The sequence below is a fragment of the Buteo buteo genome, chromosome 12, assembly GCF_964188355.1.
Source record: "Buteo buteo chromosome 12, bButBut1.hap1.1, whole genome shotgun sequence".
Taxonomy (NCBI): Eukaryota; Metazoa; Chordata; class Aves; order Accipitriformes; family Accipitridae; genus Buteo; species Buteo buteo.
The window spans coordinates 8,056,327-8,074,102 of record NC_134182.1 but is presented as its reverse complement, the minus strand read 5'-3'; the positions used below and the strand labels follow the sequence as shown (position 1 = coordinate 8,074,102).

General features: G+C 41.3%; 1 protein-coding gene across 3 annotated transcripts in view; it reads right to left on the bottom strand.

Moving 5' to 3' along the window:
* AIDA (axin interactor, dorsalization associated) overlaps positions 1-17,776 on the bottom strand; it is a 34,576-nt gene that overhangs the window by 3,250 nt on the left and 13,550 nt on the right. The window contains exons 5-11 of one of the 3 annotated variants that reach the window (XR_012652462.1): positions 12,839-12,902; positions 12,296-12,402; positions 10,536-10,547; positions 7,799-7,921; positions 4,930-5,052; positions 4,321-4,438; positions 1,492-3,371 (exon numbers count right to left, since the gene is read on the bottom strand). Coding sequence is in view for 2 of the 3 variants with exons in the window: in XM_075042588.1 (XP_074898689.1) it covers positions 3,275-3,371; positions 4,321-4,438; positions 4,930-5,052; positions 7,799-7,921; positions 10,536-10,547; positions 12,296-12,402; positions 12,839-12,902 (644 nt within the window). In the remaining variant the exon portion in view is untranslated. Of the gene's footprint in view, positions 1-68; positions 3,372-4,320; positions 4,439-4,929; positions 5,053-7,798; positions 7,922-10,535; positions 10,548-12,295; positions 12,403-12,838; positions 12,903-17,776 lie in introns of those variants that run through there. The other 2 variants (XM_075042588.1, XM_075042589.1) reach the window with 2 other exon arrangements.

Below are 17,776 nucleotides of genomic sequence, written 5' to 3'. Positions count from 1 at the left end.
GGCTGAATAACTGCTGCTGCTGCAAGATTAAAGACTCTGTTACCCTTGTGCTGAACTAGTCTGGCGTGTTATGGACTTGCTTCATGCGCTGAGGACAATGGGGGAACAGCCCTCCTTGGCTGAAGGGCAGTACAGAGATGGAAACCTTTATGAAGTTGTGCAGTTTGTTTGGAAATACGGGTGATCGCTCCAGGAGTCTAGAAACTAAGAAATTTCATAATCGCTTTCTGATTTCAAGACGGGCTTGCAGCATTAAGCAAGGTTTGAGAGCTGTTTTCATCTTACTTGGTATTTAAGACTGTCTCGGCTTCCGTAGTAGTAAGGCTGTAGTTTATAGTCTTTTTCATTCACTCACATTAAAAAAAAAAAAAGTTTTCTATAAAGCAGAGAGGGTGTACATAAACCTTATTAACAAGTACTGCTTTAAATCAGTTTGCTTATGCAGAACATGGGATAGCTTTAAAAACACACCCTACACTTGTAGATGTTCAAGGAAGTCCCTGACTGTGTTCCTACAAGGGTGAGTAGGTAGTATTTGGCATAGCAGGCCAACTTGCTTATCTAGACACTAAGGTTTTTCAGAAGCGCTCTGTACAAAAGTAAGCCTTGGGGAAGAAAAAAAAGGGAAAACAACTAGGAATAATAAAAAACCCTACTGAAAGGCCATTACAGCTTTACTGCCAGAGTACAAGCAGCCATTAAACTTGCCATCTAGGTGTTACATTCTTACAGTACAAGTATTAAGCTTTAGATTTAAAATGAAAGACAAGATAGAACATCACTAAAGCATAAAACAATACAAGAGCTTGTGTTGTGGGGACAAGTAGTCCTTTCAGTGAAAGACAGCTCACAGAAAAAACACAAAGGCTAGAAGCAACTTTAAAAATGGTATTTCACACTCTACAGACATTAATTCACAATTAGTTAAATACAAAGCTCTACTGTGTATTTAACAAAAATACTTCAAAGTTGACATTTCATATAACTGGAGTTAATACAGACATCTACAAGCTGGAGAAGAGTCAAGGTAAGCAGCTGAAACAATGGGTTTGTAATTCAAGTGAAAGTGTTCAAATTGCGTAGTGGCTAATGATGCACACATTGCACTTTTGTGTTTGAAAGTCGGGTTCTCCATATTCCGGATCTTCCCTTCCCCAACACCAAGCTCTGCGATGGTCAGTGTCTCCTCCCTTGCCCACCCCAGCTACTGTTAACAACTTAAAGCAGGATGGAATTGCCCTCTGGGAGCAGCAGCAGGAGGAAGGGGTGGGTGCTGTCAGTCATGGGACAAGGGGGGGACACACACACAACTGACGGCCACAAGTGACACCAGCAGACACAGGGGGTGGCAGAGCCCCAGCATCATCCCTTGCTGAGCGAGAGGGGCTGTATGTGTTGCAGGGACGCTCGGTGCTACAGATTCTTAGAAGAATCTGAGCCAGCTGGGGACCATGGGTAGGTAATGCAGCTATCGACCAAGCTGGGATTTACCTGCAGCCATAGATTAATGGTTGCTCCATCCGTTTGCAGCGTTCAAAGGATGATTTTTATTTAAGAATGTACACATCCTCCTTTTATTCAGGTATCCAGAATGCTGCATTCAGAGATATTTCTGTAACTCATAGGGTCTCTCTTCAGCACTTGATATTCAATACCATTGGAGCATTGTAAAGACCCATAAAGAGGAAAATTTAATTGCACTTCCCTTCCCCCCCACCCCTCAGTAGTGGAATTTGAGGAAGTGTTGCTGACTTTTTTCGTAATACTTAAATAATGTCATCCCTAGTTATACCAGAACAGAGGGAAGGCAAGAAGATTAGGACATTCAAAAATAGCTTTTTATCCTAATCAATATGGTAAAGCCAAAAATGCTGAACACGGGCCTGTAGATAAATATCATGAGGAAAAGTAACATCCCTTCCATTAAAGCATAATGTAACATCTTGGGGTTACATAACAGAAAAGAGGAACTGGCGATACATCTGCATCCAGACTGTTTAAAATAAACCTAGTATTTGACATTATTTTGGGAGCTGGGTCTTTTGTTAGCATAGCAGAGTATTTAGGCACTAGTTAGATATGCAAGAAGTATATCAAACCTTAAAGTATTGTATTAAATATCCACGCAAATATATGGAAGATTTGACTGGGTTCTACTTCTGTCCCTTTATTAGGTCAAAAGGTGAATGTAAGTGTGTCATAATAAGCCAATGTCCTGCAGCTTATTACACACCAAATCAAAAATATAGAAAATAAATGATAATCCTATCTACTTACATAAAAAGGTAATTTTTAGAGGAAGTTTCCAGACTTGCACAAAATATGCAGAAAACTGCATACAATCAGTTTCCATAAGAACAGCAGTTTCATGTAAAAGGTGGGTCAACCTGCAGCCAGATCTACTTTACCAAAAGCTCTGGAAAATTGACGCTTGAACACTGAGGGGCCTGTCCTGCTGTCACTGACATAGCAAAACATCCACCACCACGCAGATGAATCCCTGGAGAAAGCCTCTCTCCATCCCCCACCCACCTTTGCAAATCACTCTGTGGCAAGATTCAGAAAAATTAGATCTATTAGAGAGTAATGGTGATTTAAAGGATTGTAGCATGTATCCAGAACTCAGTAGGAGTGGATCAGGCAAGGCTGTTTGTTTTAAAATCATAGTTCAGTGTTCTCATCTGCAGTTGTCCTCCTCCTGGCCTGACCAAAGCACAACAGTTGACTAAGGAGCTCTTCTGTGGCCACCCCACTTGACCCAGCATCCTCCTCTCCCTCACTTTAAGTCACTTGCAGTACCTCAAGCTCCTTCCCGCCCCACCTTGTCTTTCTCCCGGTCTTCTGCCACCCAGCCTGCTACAGAGGACTCCGAAATGCAGATGAGAGGAACTACAATAGCACAGCAAGTGTAAACAGTTAGTAGGCCTGCCACGTCTTTATTGCTACAGGTTTGGCAAAGGGGCAGTCTCCATCCTTGGGTGGAGTTTGAGGCAAAAGGATAATAATGGTTAAGATAAAAAGTGATGAACAGCAAAATTAGGAAAAGCAGTCAACGTATTTCAGGGCTCTCAGAAAAACCTGTATCTGGAAGGTACTGAAAAAATCTTGCACTTGAATGGTAGGCTTGCCTCTGACCCTGAAGTAGTGCTGTGCAGTGTGTGATGGTCCCGTCTGACCTACTGGCATGAATACAGTCGTTTTCCTGCCCCTCGAAGGCTACTACACAGAGCTACCATGACTTGCGGTTCAGTTCACAGAAGTCTCACAACTAGGGTCATTCCTTGTGCAATGTTTGATGGAGGTGAAGGTAAAGTGGTTTCTTGGTCAACAGTTGCAATTTCTTCCTTTTAAAGTCAGTGGGTTTTTTGTACCTGTAACCACAAGAAAGTAAGTTAATCTAAGTGCTAATGGCTGCGTGGGAAGATGAAAGCATATTAGAAAGCTTGTCCTGTACAGATCTTATTACCATAATCTTTTGAATACATCTGACAAGACTTCCTGGAAGCAACAACAAGTAGATTTAGAGGAAGAAAGTCAAACCGGGAATTTCTCAGGATTATTATTTTAACAAAACAAAGATTTCAATTTTTAAATGAATGTAAGGTTTTTGTAGGGAGAATTCCCAATATAATACGCTGGATTGTAGGAGATGCAGTATCAGTTACTCAGTACTTCAGAAGTATTCCAGCTAGCACTGACTAAGCACTCTTCCTAGAGATGCCCAGAATTACAAGGTTCACCCTCTTCCTGAAAAAAGCCCTCAAAAAACCTCACTCAGACCTTCAGCCACACAGTAAGGGTAGGGTGCACATCATAACCACAGCAGCGTAACTGGCTAATCTATTTCTTTGTATACTTAGGGCAGGAAAAAACCCACAACCACCCAACAATGCTTTGAAATGTTCACAAAATTCAATTGCAAATCAGTATCCCATGTCTCAGATCAGATTTCCCTTACAGAAGTTCTGTACCAAAAGATTGTGTGAGTTGATTTTTTTTTTTTTTTAATATAGCTGTTCTGATACTCAAGCTAAGGTCAAAATTAAAATCTCCCACACAGAATTTGTTAACTTCATGCAAAATTTAGTTACAAGCACCAGCATTCTATTTGGAAATAGTCTAGTTTTTGAGAAGGGTCTCTAGCCATTTTATTTGCCTACAAGCATTTTATCTTCCCTTCTTTATTAAAAATAGGATATTCCTTATCAAAGTCCATCTAATGAGTCCAAGAAACCTTCCTTGATGCAACAAGCCACACATTGTAACTGAAGCCTAGTTAATTTCCTCTGTCATTGGCATCTATAATTGCAAATCACTTACAGTTCTATAACAATTGCCCCAGGTTTAATTTCATCCATCTCCATGAAAGCAAAGCACTTGGTGCTAGTAAACCTTTTCTTAGGCTTGTAGTGTTTGAATTCAAAGAAAATAGCTGCACCTAGGGTAGAAAATGGTTTAATAGAAAAGTTAGCAATTATGGCTAATAGTTATCTGAAAACTTATCTACCATTAAGATGCTCTACATACATTGGAGGGAATTATCTCCGACACTTCTGTTATTTACTCAAAAGCTATACCATGTTCTTACAATGCTCATCACACTCACAAGAGTTTGTACTCTTCACTCAATTACTCATATCCAGGTAACAGTTTGTCCAGTGACTAAGAAGGTGATAAGGCAGCTCAATACCTGTGTAGTAGAACAGACTGCTGCATTTTTATCTCTTTTCATTCCTCCCTTGTCTGCAAGTCATCACAATGTCCGATTTGAAAGAGACAGGATGCAAAGTTCTATTTTTATCCTCGTCTGGATCTTGAGCCCTGCAGCAGCAGCAGCTCAGGCACGGCCTGTTTATTAGATCAGGAGCAGCCTAGTGTCTACACTTTCAAAGCTCCTGGGCCCTGTTTCAGGTCTTTGATACTACCTACCTTTTGTTAGTTTTTCAATGTGTTTCTGAATCTCGATGTCCACATTAAAATGGACATACGTGTCCTCCTTCCTCAAAGCCACAGGAGTATCTTGCACAGGAGTCAGATCTATCCCATTCAAATCTGGAGGAAAGAAACAGCATGAGAATGGCAGAAGCTTCTCAGACTTTAAGGTCCTGCTTTAAGACGTTTACGAATCACTCCTAATACTGCCACAAGAAGTTAATGCACAACCAGATTTCCCCCCAAACTTAAAAAAAAGGGGCAATCATGCCCCTTCACAGTCAGTGAATTTACTTGTTGATTGCAACACAAAAGCAGGTGAAGTTCTGACAATTCTTAGGATGAAAATTTTGAATTATCCCTATTTTTAAGAGCACATTTCTTTCTGCTGCCAGCGAAGGATTCCATTCCCTCTGCAAGCGGGACTCCAGCAGGGCTTCAGCGCTTCAGCTGAACCGGCAGAACGGGATATGCACCAAAGGCTGCCCTCCACACAGGGTCTGCAGGGCACAGCTTATACAAGCGGTATATGCCCTGCTTTGCTGCCTAGACCCAACGTGCATTATTCCCCTTGGGTTTTCCACAGGCAGAAGCATGGTGGGGCCACGGGTTGGACTCCAGCTCTCAGCACCAGCCACCAGTTGTGCTGCTCAGGTACGGCCACCACAGACAATATTGTTTCTCACTAAGCCTCCACTGTTTACACAAGTACATTTGTCCTCTTACTCCTTCTCCTCCCATTAGTGATCCCTTTCCCTCAGGTGGAGCAAAGTTGCCAACGACGTGGCCAAGATTACAAGTACGGAGCACTGCACTGTGCCTGGGGTACAGGCACAAGGCTGGGGCCCTGGAGCACCACTGATGCACTTCATCCAGGGAGTGGGCTGGGACCACCAATGTTACATCAGGAACAAACCTCTCCCCAAACCTGCAGAAGAGCAGCCTGGTATAGAACCAAGGAAAACAGCTACTAAGCATCTTCAGACTCCTAATAGGGGCAAAATGACTTCTAAGAGTTACTTTTCCTCACCAAAAATCTTGAGAAATAAAGTATAAAAAGTCACCATTAGCAGACTAGGCAATAGCCTGCCCACACACACACTTTTTGATCCTATTTTTTACATTGTTACTTGGCAGCCACCATTTATAGGAGCTTGCAAATAGAGAGCCACATGTTAACAGAAAGACTTGTTGGGAAAGTAAGCCTAGTGATACAGGGTATCCCTTAGCTCCAGAAAGGAAATGAGAGCTAGCTCTGAAGGCAAGCAACAGTTTTAACAATACGTAATAAGTTAAGAAAGACAAACACTTCAGTGGCAAGGAACAACGAATGTTTGCTTTACAAGTTCTGATAAGTTCCAGGATCCCGTCAGGGCTGGTATTTTCCTGTTGGCCAAGAGAAACTCAGCATTAAAGAATTAAATTTGATTAAACCCACATCCATCCAGCTAGCCCCACCACTGAGGTCACCCATCCCTCAGCTTTCTGCCACACTAGAGACAAAAAGATCCACAAGTGACTAAAAGAAATAGAGCCCAAAGAATAGTTACACAATCTAAAAATAATGCTGCAAACCTAAGGCAACACCATAAACAAAGAAGTACTGCATGTTTCCAAGACTGAAACCACAAAAAGACAGTTGTATCAGCTGGGGAAGGCAAGAGTCATGCTTCAGCTTCCACCCAAACCAAGTGAACTCCTCAAAGGTCTAGAGAGAAGTGGAAGGTTTCACCGTCGAAAAAATCATCACAGGAAGCAGGATTAGATAAAGCTTTCTAGCTATATATTTTGGCAGGTAACACTTCAAAACATCACTGGGATTCAAGTGACATTCAATACTGTGTCACCCTTACTTCTGCCAAAGAACTTGTCTGGTGGAGGAAGCGCCTGATCACATATCTAACAAGTATTTTGTCCCTACGTTTGGTATTCAATAGCGCATCTAAAGAGGACACTTACAAGCTCACTATCACAACTGAAAATAACTAGAGGCTGTTGGCTCAGCTACACATTTTTATATGATAAACAAAAAAATCATATACCTCAAAAGACTGTAAAGATAAGGAGAAGTCAAGCAGGGCAGGTTAAGGGGCAAGCAATTCTGACTACAGGGGCTTCCTGCTAAGAAATGGGGAAGAGGCAGATGCTCCCACTAGAAAGAGTCTGAATGCCAAAAATCTCAGGCTCAAGCAAAAGACATCAACCATGTTGTCATCTGAAACAGTGAGAAATTCTCATGTTGCCTGTCCTGGACTAACAGAGACAGAGGTTCTTCCAGGTTCACGGAGGCTCTCTGAGGGGAGGCTGTCGGCCCACCAGGCTTTGGCCAAAATATTTCACTGCCAAGGCTAAAACATATTTTATTCCACTTGCAAGCTTTTCTTCCCAGCTTCATAGCCATTCCTCTAAACCTTAAGCCTTGGTAAGATGATCTTTGTTTTACTAAAAAATTAGGTTAATGACAGGGCAAGAATAGAGTCAGCGGGCTGTGGTTCACCATCTCCAGAAAGCCCAGAGACCAATACGTGTTGGGGAGTACAAGCAGTCCAGACAGATCTATACTTAAGTCAGCTGAAGAAGATGGAGTAGAGAAGTACAGTCTGCCAAGTCACTGATACTCAGCTCCCAGCATGGGGAAGGCACCCTGGGAGTGCACAGATAAGCACGTCTCCTGCAGTGATTCGCCTCCCAGTATCTCTCAAATAGAGAATTTTTCACCCTTGATTAAAGCAGAAGCCTTAAGTCCACAATAGAAAATGCAAGTACCAACAAATATTTTTCCCAGCAGGTTGAAAAATCAATACAGCTTTCAGAAAATGCACTCTCTCCAAACTAGAAATAAGGAGCCAGGAACAGAAATCATTACCCTTTACACTGACTGTGATGTAAGGATCAATGCACTGCCCAGCATCTTTCAGACCAATTTTCTCTATGTTGATTGTGAGTAATGTCATCCCGGGTTCAGATGGCAATCTGGGTAATAAAGTACCTGAAAAGAATAAAGCATATTATTAACTTTTTGTGTCACCTTACAGCAAACACACAACATCATTTGATGGATTTCAAAGCCCACACAAAAACACCCCCCCAACCTAGAACTGCCTTAAGTCAAATGAATTCATGGCATCAGTTTTTTAAAAGAACAAAGAGGAACTTTGTTTAAAGTGTTCTTTCTTGCTCTCATGCAGAATAACTCATTGGTGGAACTCATTTATATAATTTTTAAGGATTAAATTTGGGAAGCTGGATTCAATCTGCAGTTACAGGAAGTTCAGACACTTAATCAGGAGTCCCACCCCATTGAACATGGCTTGGCTCCATGTTGAAGATTTAGACTGGGAGAATAAGGAGGAAAATGGCATTGTTGCAAATCCCACTGGACATAAGGAAACCAGAAGAGAGATTCTTCCTTATCTAAGTTCTACTGGCCTCTGCTTAAAGGGGGGGGAGGAGGGGAAAAAAAAAAAAAAAAAAAAAAAAAAAAGAAGGTGTTTCCACCCCCCACACACATTCCCTTCTGCCTTAAGGAAGCGGTTCCCAGCTCTGCATCAAGAACATTTAGGATCAAAACTTCATGGTCAGCGTAAATGAATCCTCACAGTGCTGAGGAAGACAATGCAGCTGGCAAGAAATCTAAACTGTTCAAACTCACTAAAAGCCATGAGATTCTGTCATCAACAATGGAATAGGTTTCTCCATGCTGATTTTAGCAAAAACTAGCAGGCTTCAAGCCTCTCTCCAGTATTAGATGAATAAACACCAAGACAGAAAATCCTTAGACTCATGAGCAAGCTTGATTTAAAGATTTGGTTTCCTAATTAAAAAAAAAAAGTTATCCCAAGTCTTGAGATCTAACAAAGTAATAGTTTCCTTTGGCAAGTCCAACATGGGTTTTCCTTGATACTTTTTTTCCTTTTGATCTGCTTGAGGAGCTGGAGAACCAAGGAGTTTTTGTCCTATTAGAGAGACTGGCTGTGCAGCAGGGGACCATGTATTCTGCTCTTAGAACTAGAGCCACAGCTTCAGCAAGATTTCATGAGCATTCCCACACTCAGTCCCTCTTTCAGAATCATGACCTCCAAGGTACTGCATCTGCAGACACTTCACAATGTATCACGGCAGAATTCTACCCACCATTCTGAAGTAATGGGACCGACTTCTGACTATAGTATGAGAAACATTAAAAAGCAAATTACGAGAGAACACCCATTTCTGCAAAGAAGCATACATGCTTTAGTTAATCTTGCTGTCTCTTTGAACAGAAGTTCAAAGGCAGCGTTCTTATTTCAATCTAAATGAAGGTAGAAGCAAGCCCGTCTTCTCTTTGGCACAAAACTTTGCTCTGCCATCTTTCAGTTGTCTTCTAAAAGCAGCATGCCCCCCAAGAGCCAAGAAAAACTGTAACTTTCAGTTTTCCTATCCATCACTCAAAGGGACTAAGCAATGGGATACTTGACAGAAAAATCACCTGAAAGATGCGTCAGACTGGCATTTATTATGAAAACAGTGGCTTAACAAAAATTATTCTGTTCTTGAAAAATGCTTTCCAGAATGTGTGAAATTGCAGAGGTGCAATGAACAGAAAAAGTCAAGCTCACTTCCAGCAGGTAAGAGAAGAGTAAGACAGATGGTCTCCAAGAAACACAGTTTCCTTTCTGCCTCAGGAGGGTGAACAGCCAAGCCAGCAATAAACTAAAGCAGCTGACTGTAACCTGTCTCATGCAAGCCGCAGCCACCCAAGCAGGTCTTTCACTGAAGCCTCTGTAGTCATTTCATATAGGAGTCATTAGCTGACAGTAACCTCTCTATGGTATAACTTCACTAGGGCTGGGCACCACACTGCCAGTCTGCCACCACGGCTTGGGCCCGTTAGCCTTCAGCAGGCTCACACTGAGGCTTTTCATGAGAAAACTGCCAGCCATTTCAGACACAACCACAGGGCATCATTGCCAGAGGGGGAAGGGAGCATCTACAGATGAAATAACCGTCCTCCTACAAGTGTATTTCAGAGACACAAAGGTGAGCCAACCCAACAGCTCACTCCCACCAAGACACAGGCATTCAGTCTCTCTGTTCCTAAACCCCGATTCAGAGAAAAGTGAAAAAGTGATAAGTCTCCTGCTGAGTTCACAAATGGAAATGGTTCACAGAAGAATCCATTGCCAGCACAGCACTGGAATAAAGAAGTATATAACCAGGAGAAAGACAGGAAACCTTTGCTGTTAGAGGCAGCAAGCCATTGGTCAGTTCAGCTCCACACAGCACCGAAGTCTAACTACATAAGTACTCTTTGTGTAAGATTTCCCATAAAATGTGTATTCCACTAAAGAAAAATCTAGCTACACCTACCTTTGGCTACACTGCAAGTCAAAATGTCTTTATTAGCACAGTAGGACTTCTAGAGAGCTATGTAAGGCGCGTCACCAAATACAACTTTCCCTTCTTCTGGTACTGAAGGGAAATTAAGATCAACACATAGATGCTTAGTACTATGTTACCAAGGATTGTATTTCGAGGCTCGAAACTAAGAGCTGAATGAAGAACATCACAGCTACGTGAATACAATCAAAGAAATAACTGTATATACTAAAAGGTTATCATACCTTCATTGGCTCCTGGGTTAGATGAATGGTGCAATGTGATAACGATGAAGCCATGCATGTAGAAGACAAGACCATGATCAGTTAGACAATACAGTTATGCACTATGGATTAAAGGCATATAGAAGGAAGGAGCGCAACACAGTTCTATCAATTCAATATGGAAAGTCCACTTTACTTACAAGGCTCACCCCAGAAGGCTGCAAACTGCTTTTGTTTAAGCCTCCTCACCCAGAGAAAGATCAACAGACCAACCTCCAATCAGGCAAGAAACACCACATTGATTTACATTCAATGGGGAAACAAGATCTGTGTTCAAGTAGTACAAAACCACCTTAGGGGTTTAGATTGTTGTAGCTATGGGGAAGTTTACCTTAATGCAAAAAAAATTCAGAAAAGTGAGATATGCAGTTTATTACTTAGATGACAATGGAAAATATCAGTAAGTTCAGGAGTTGCTCTCACCTCCTCTTAAAAGCATGGTCTTACTGAGGAATAACTCTGTAAGAAGGTATATGCCCCAAACCTCTCCTCTTTCCAGTTTGGCTACCCTATTTCTTTGAAAATGATTTAACTGTCCATTCAATCTGTCTATCATCAACTTAAATTCTTTCTTAAGCATATACACAGCTTCTATGTCCACTATATGCATACAGCTCTAATGGGTTGCACAGAGGTAACCGTTGGGACTATGATAATGGTCACGGCCTTATTGATTCACCACCATACCAAGAGCTACTCAAGGTATCTCTGCTGTACTTTGGACAGACAGAATGCATCTTCATAAGTGGATTTATCATGGTGAATGAAAAGGATCAAGATAGTAAATGTCAGTAATAAAATATCACAATATATTACAGCCTATTTGTGAGCTTAGCATAAACAACTGTAGACTGTGCATATCTACGTCAGTATAGCCTGCAGGGATCATGTTCAGTAGCATGCATTGGCTCAGATCTAAGGACAGAGATGTGTTTTCTCCAGGCATAAGTAATGCAATACCCCATCTCTTTCAACCATAATTCCAGTACTAGTTTCCCTACTTGTTATCTCCTTCCTGAAATACAAAGTTTGCCAGCCTGCTCTGAAACTAGAAACTTGTTTCTTCTGCAAAGAAACCACACAAGGAACCAAAAGAATCTCTGTTGGAACATCCTACTCTTTTACCTGGTAAATTGTCAGAAGCTGAAGTTCCAGGAAGACCTTCTCTAGAATCTGTAGGTATATCCAGTTCTACAAGTGCTTTCACATGGACAAGGACTTAAGCTATCAAAACCAAAGCTAGCCCCTTCTTTATCCTCTCAGAGCTTGGCTTTAGTCTAAGCCATTGTGTCACCAGACTATACAACACAAAAATAACCAGCAACAACTTATCACATCTCTAGCAGGATGTGATGCTCCTTGCAGGAGAAACATTGCCACAATTTACATTTGAATGTGTTTGAAACTTCACATACTACAGTTAAGAAAGTGCATGGAATGAGAATACTGAGTCTGAACAAGGAATAAAGGCTAATTATTTGAAGTAGATGGTACCACCCTCACAGGTTATCCACACAACTGTTTTGCGATAAGATATTGTTTGCTGAGAAAAAAAAATAATCCACTGGCCACCTTTGTGATTCTCCAATACAGCATTAGAGTTTACATGAGCCTGTTGCTTCTCACCTGAACTTTTCAAATCACAGGTGGAAAAAAGGGCTTCTCAGAGACAGAACTTACACATACTACATGGACTGGCATGGCAAGGCTAGCGCCCCTACCTGGAACTCTAGCAGGAAAAGAGTCTGGAGACCCTGCTCCAGCTCCTCCTTCCTCATCATCCTCCTCAAACTCCAAGTGTTCCTCTTCTCCAGGTGCTAAAATCTTCCTGTAAAACATGAGAAAGAAGAATGAGACCAAAGATCCATCATCCAGCTTTCAACTCACAAGTCAGCACCTGAATATAGAGCAGGAGCAACATGCTTTAATGTCTTTTCATACTTCTTAACTACTACCTGTACCTGTAGACTCTGACAGAGATTGCAGGAGCTCAGCCCAATACAAAACACAGAGTCTAAAAACAAGAGACAATACTGAAGCATGTAGGGATGTACCAAGTCCTGATTTTACCAAAAGCATGAGCTTGATTTTTAGTGGTACCTAGACAAACAGAGTTTGTAAGTTCTTTTATTAACCAGTTTACCCAAAGCAGTACAGCAAGTAGGTGGCTCTTGAAATTCTAGTATTTCAGACATACACCAGGTCCAGGCTATGCTCCCTTTCAGATAAGTATCTGTACCTGAAGTGAGCCAGTTCTCTCTTACCTGAGTGGGACAGGCTGAACATCAAAGGGGAACTCCTTATTATAAGTGAGGATATTCTTTAAGACTGCAGAGACGGGAAAAAAATAAGAATCCATATCCATAAACAAGCATTAATTCTACTACTTTGCACAGCTATGTCCATTCTCACAGCATCTTCACACACACAAATCATAATAATATTTAAAAATCAATCAGATCATACAAAAAAAACCACCCAACAACCCCTCTCTCAGATTTTAAACACCAGTACAGTCCTGATCAGAGTTGTATCACTGTAACATTCAGATAGGCTAACTGCAACTCCAGTACATAATGACCACCACACTTACACAGACAGGGAAGATTAACATGGCAATAACCAAAAGCATCGTGAGAAAAAGCTACAGGCCCCAGGGTAATGGTAGCAATCTTTGGTGGCTATTGAAAGGAGGGTTATGCTGTTACTGGCATCAGCTCCAAACAGATTTAAGTCTCCAGAACTGACACAATTCAGCACACATGTAGGCTGCACATTCAGGCAGCCACCGTAGGAGTCCAAGCATGCTGGTAACACATAGCTTAGTTGAGATTTCCTATTTCTTTGTGCATGCGTTTTGCTTTTTTTGTTGTTGTTGGTGAGTTTGTTCGTTTGTTTTTTTCTTTTTTTCTGCCCTCAGATGTCTGGGCAGATTGACAAAATTCAGAAGAGATACAGTGCAACATGTGAGCATCAGGCCCCAGAGACACTGACTATACTCTCCAGCATTTGGTGGAGAATGGCTTTGCCATTTGTATTGGAAATTTATTCAAGTTTTAGTAATCACAACTTTAGCTGTTATTTCCAAAAGCATTTACGAGTAAAAGCAAAACTTCCAAAAGCATGTAAAAGAAATAAGCATTTCATGATGGCTAAAGGGCCTAAAAATTTACAAGAGAACACCTGCAGGGAGAGGCACTCTCCTACCAGACAATGAGTATCCCAGACTGGGCAGGGGGAAGGAGGTATTAAAACTGAGTCCTCTCACTGAGCCTCACTTTGCAATAAGCCCTCTCAGAGCACAGGAGATATCCCCTTAGGACTACTGAATGAGAACAAAACCATTTTAAAACAATGCTAATATTACACAAATACCCAGAGGTACTTAAATACTAGTTATGTTTAAGTAACCACTGCCAGGCCCCTCTGCCTCTGCACACTACAATTCAGCCAGTGTAGGAGAGCTTCCCTGCCTGTCTTCACATTCACATCACTCAGCATGGGCTCCATCAGTAACTTACCAGACACAATCTGAACGGTACAATGAATAAAGAATCCCTCAGAGAAGCCATAAAGAACGCAAAAGATCTTTGCAGTCTTTGCTCAGTCTGATTTTTTTTCTGATTTCTGTACTACCACCTGAAAGGTTTAGGTACTACCTGATTCCAGCTGGACACAATACATAAATACATAGAAAGCTGTAAGCTGCCTTCAGTCAGAGATGACAGACAAAACTGATGCCAAGTCTCTCTCCAAAGAATTAAGCTCTGAGGGATCAGTAATGCAGATCTCAACACAGTGGTGAAGAATCACAGCCACTTCCCAACAGAAAAGCAGCTGATTAATAACAGACAGTCACCTTCCAGCACAGCTGAGGTTCAGGAAATGAAGGGGATTTTTATCACTCTCAGAATTCCCCAGCTCTTGGAGAGCTACATCATACTGGAGACAGAAAGTGAAACCGCCCCCGGCAGAAAAATCTCGGTAAAGCGAAATCTCTTACAGATCATAGGCACGTTGTACAGATACAATAGAAACGACAGTAGTTCTCCTCCCATCTTCCAAAGGTTGGTAAGCACTAGATTCCTCTCTCTTCCCAGCAACCAGTTTCTCTCACTACGTGAATAAACGTCCCCTGAAAAAACCTTCTAGTAATACATTTCCGTCATCACTAGAGGGCACAAAATACTCCACTGATAGGGGTACAGGAAAAAGGCAAACAGTTTTACAGCGCCTAAAGTCTTGATGCTGCCCGGAGGTAGAGCCGAGCATACACCCCCTGCCACAGAGCCGCGGCCACGCACACGGGCCTTGGTACCAGACCTGCCCACGGGAGTGCGTGGCTTTCGGACATCCTGGCAGTGATGCTGAGCGTTTAGCTCAGAAACACTGCTGGAAACACCATCCAGAATCTCCTGCCTTTTGCCACAGAAAGCTGTGGATCAGGTTTTTAAAAGGCCTTCAAGTCTGTCTCATCACCAATAGCAAAAAGTTTTGCAAAGTTGTAATATGGCAATCTACGAAACCGCTCCTTTAAACATCATCAGGATAAGAAGTGGATCTACAGCACTCAGCCTGGTGAAATACTTATTCAAAGCCACTACGAAAAAGCAAAGCAATAAAACAGCAATGCAACAATCATCCTTTGAGGAAAAGGAAGATCCTCTTTACATCTATTACAAGTGTGAGTTTCAGATGATTTAAATAAAAACAACCAGATCACAGGAAAAAAAAACAACCAACAACAAAAAATCAAACATTAGGTTACAAGAAACAGAAATCTCCATTGCAATACTGCGTAAGGCACCCAAGCTTTCAAAGGCTGGTTTGGGCTTTTTTGGGTTTTGTTTTGTTTTTAAAAACACACATCACCTCTGGGAGAAAGAGCACTTCCACTCTGTAATGCTGTAAATCATAAAGCATGATTCACAGAAAGTTCTCCATGTGTGTAACTAATGGGCAGATCCCAGCATCGTGGTCTCTATTTATGTTACTTTTCCAACAGAAGTCTTAAAAATACTGTTCTGCAGGCTCTCATGCAGAAGCTGCCTTTTCTTTTGTGACGTTAGACAATATCACATTGATTTTATCAGCAGTTGGCTCTCTCTTGAAAGATTTCAAAAGAAATTATCAACATGAGCTGTACGACCAGTACACACTAACTTGGTAAAGACCCCCGTCCATTTAGATTTTTAGTGATAGCCTATGATACCTGTACTGATTTCCTTTTTTTAAATAGACAAGACAAAATAATTCAGATACCAGGCTCCTCAGTACAACCCAGTATCTACTTCTCTTATGATACTTATGACACTAAGTTTGAAAGTAGGTGCTTAGCAGCTAGAATTATCTATCACACACGAACACAGGCACACGCGATGTCCCAGCCTATCCATTTGTAATGTGTATTATAACACTGGTATAAGCTTTCACAAGAAAAGGATTTGTGAGAGCCAGTGTGTTAGCAATGATTTCACACAGTGTAGTCTCAAAAGAACTATTTGTATGTATGGACCCTCCTGTAGCATTACTCTAGCACAAAAGATTCAGTGACAAATCCTATAAACAAACAAAACTAGCCAACTGCTTCACTTTCCAAGCAGCGTGAAATGCAAGCTTAAGTAGGAAGTTAGAACTTGACAACACAAAACTAAAAATAAAAGTGGGGTGGGAGCACTGGGGCTGGTTGTTATAACAACACCAAAACCAAATTTCTCAGCCATTTTGACAGCTTCAGGCATAAAAGTAATTAAAACAAGCCAAATTGTGTGAATAGCTGTTTTCGTTCCACCCTAACAGAATGGCTTGACCTAACAAAGGAATCGCTTATTTGCATTGCCAGCCCAGATTTTTTTTTAGCTTTTTCTGGTGGAATGCAAGAGAAAATTGACAACACACAAATTAAAACACTTCACAGTGTATTTTATGAAATGGCTGGTGTTGGCCTGATTAAGATTTACTCTATTCAAGATATACTTAAAAACACAAAACAAAGGCACAATTCAGAAAGAGGCCAGAACAATCCAAGTCAGACAGCAACATTAAGAACATCAATGTTCAATTGTTGTTGTAGAAGCACTCGTCCTCCTCCAAGGAAAATAACTGGGTGTCTTTGAAAACTGATGGCCACACACTCTTCCTCAGTTTTAATATAGTTGCTTGTTGTATGAGGCATGGGCTGAATGCACTTTGCACTGTTAAAAAGGTTTTTTGACAGCTAAAAATCAATTCTCTGATGGAGGGTAAGACAAGCAACAGGACTGTTGCACCGTAATTGAAATTTTGGCTTTTAAGAAAAGGAAGCATTTCAAGGGAAGCTCTATGTCTGTTGGCAGAATGTAAAATCTGACTAAACCCTTCAATAGTCACTTTTTTTGATTTGTAGAACAGTTTGATCAATTAAAACCTGATTCTTCTCCCTCTTCCACCATTCAGTCACTCACAGGGCATTTGCACAATGAAGTCTAAAATCCACAGTCATTAAATGATTACATTTTAAATACTTTCTAAATGGAGAGCAGAGGTATCTATACAAAATAATCCCAAATCAGAGGATGCAGAGGGCAGACATGCAATATGTAGACTGAGAAAGACCTAATACTTCCAACATATAGTTAAACCCTTTCCTGAGTTAGAGTCTTCACAGACCTAGTGGTCTTGTAACCTACCTTCAGTTTCCATTTCCAGGGAACAGTTTAAAAGCATTTGGACTCTATGTTTTGGTAGAGACATTAGGAAGCTCAGTTCAATGCCCTGCTTCTTGACAAGTTTCCCTGTAGGATCCTATGTGGGTTACTTAGAGAACGGGAGTGCAGAGAAATTCAGCTTATTCATGAAGTGTAAACACTTGCCTGCCCATCATGTTTATCCCAACATCTCCCTTAATGATACAACTGTGACAGGAACAAAATAAAACCAGCTTTTGCTAGCATGAAGGAAGCTATTCCACATCTCCTGTTCCCCAAGAATTGTAGAAATGTTAGCATTCAGGATAATATTGCTTAGATGTGGAAGCTCTGATTATAAGGATGCTTTGAGAACAAAGCAGCCAGTGTTATGGGAAGGAAAATGTAGCAGATAAATAGATACTTCCTACATGAAAAAGTTATTTCTGGATTGACATACCAAGAACTGACCCAGGAGCAGTTGGGAAAAAACAACATCACACACAACCCTTCAAAGACTGACTCACATCCTCACTT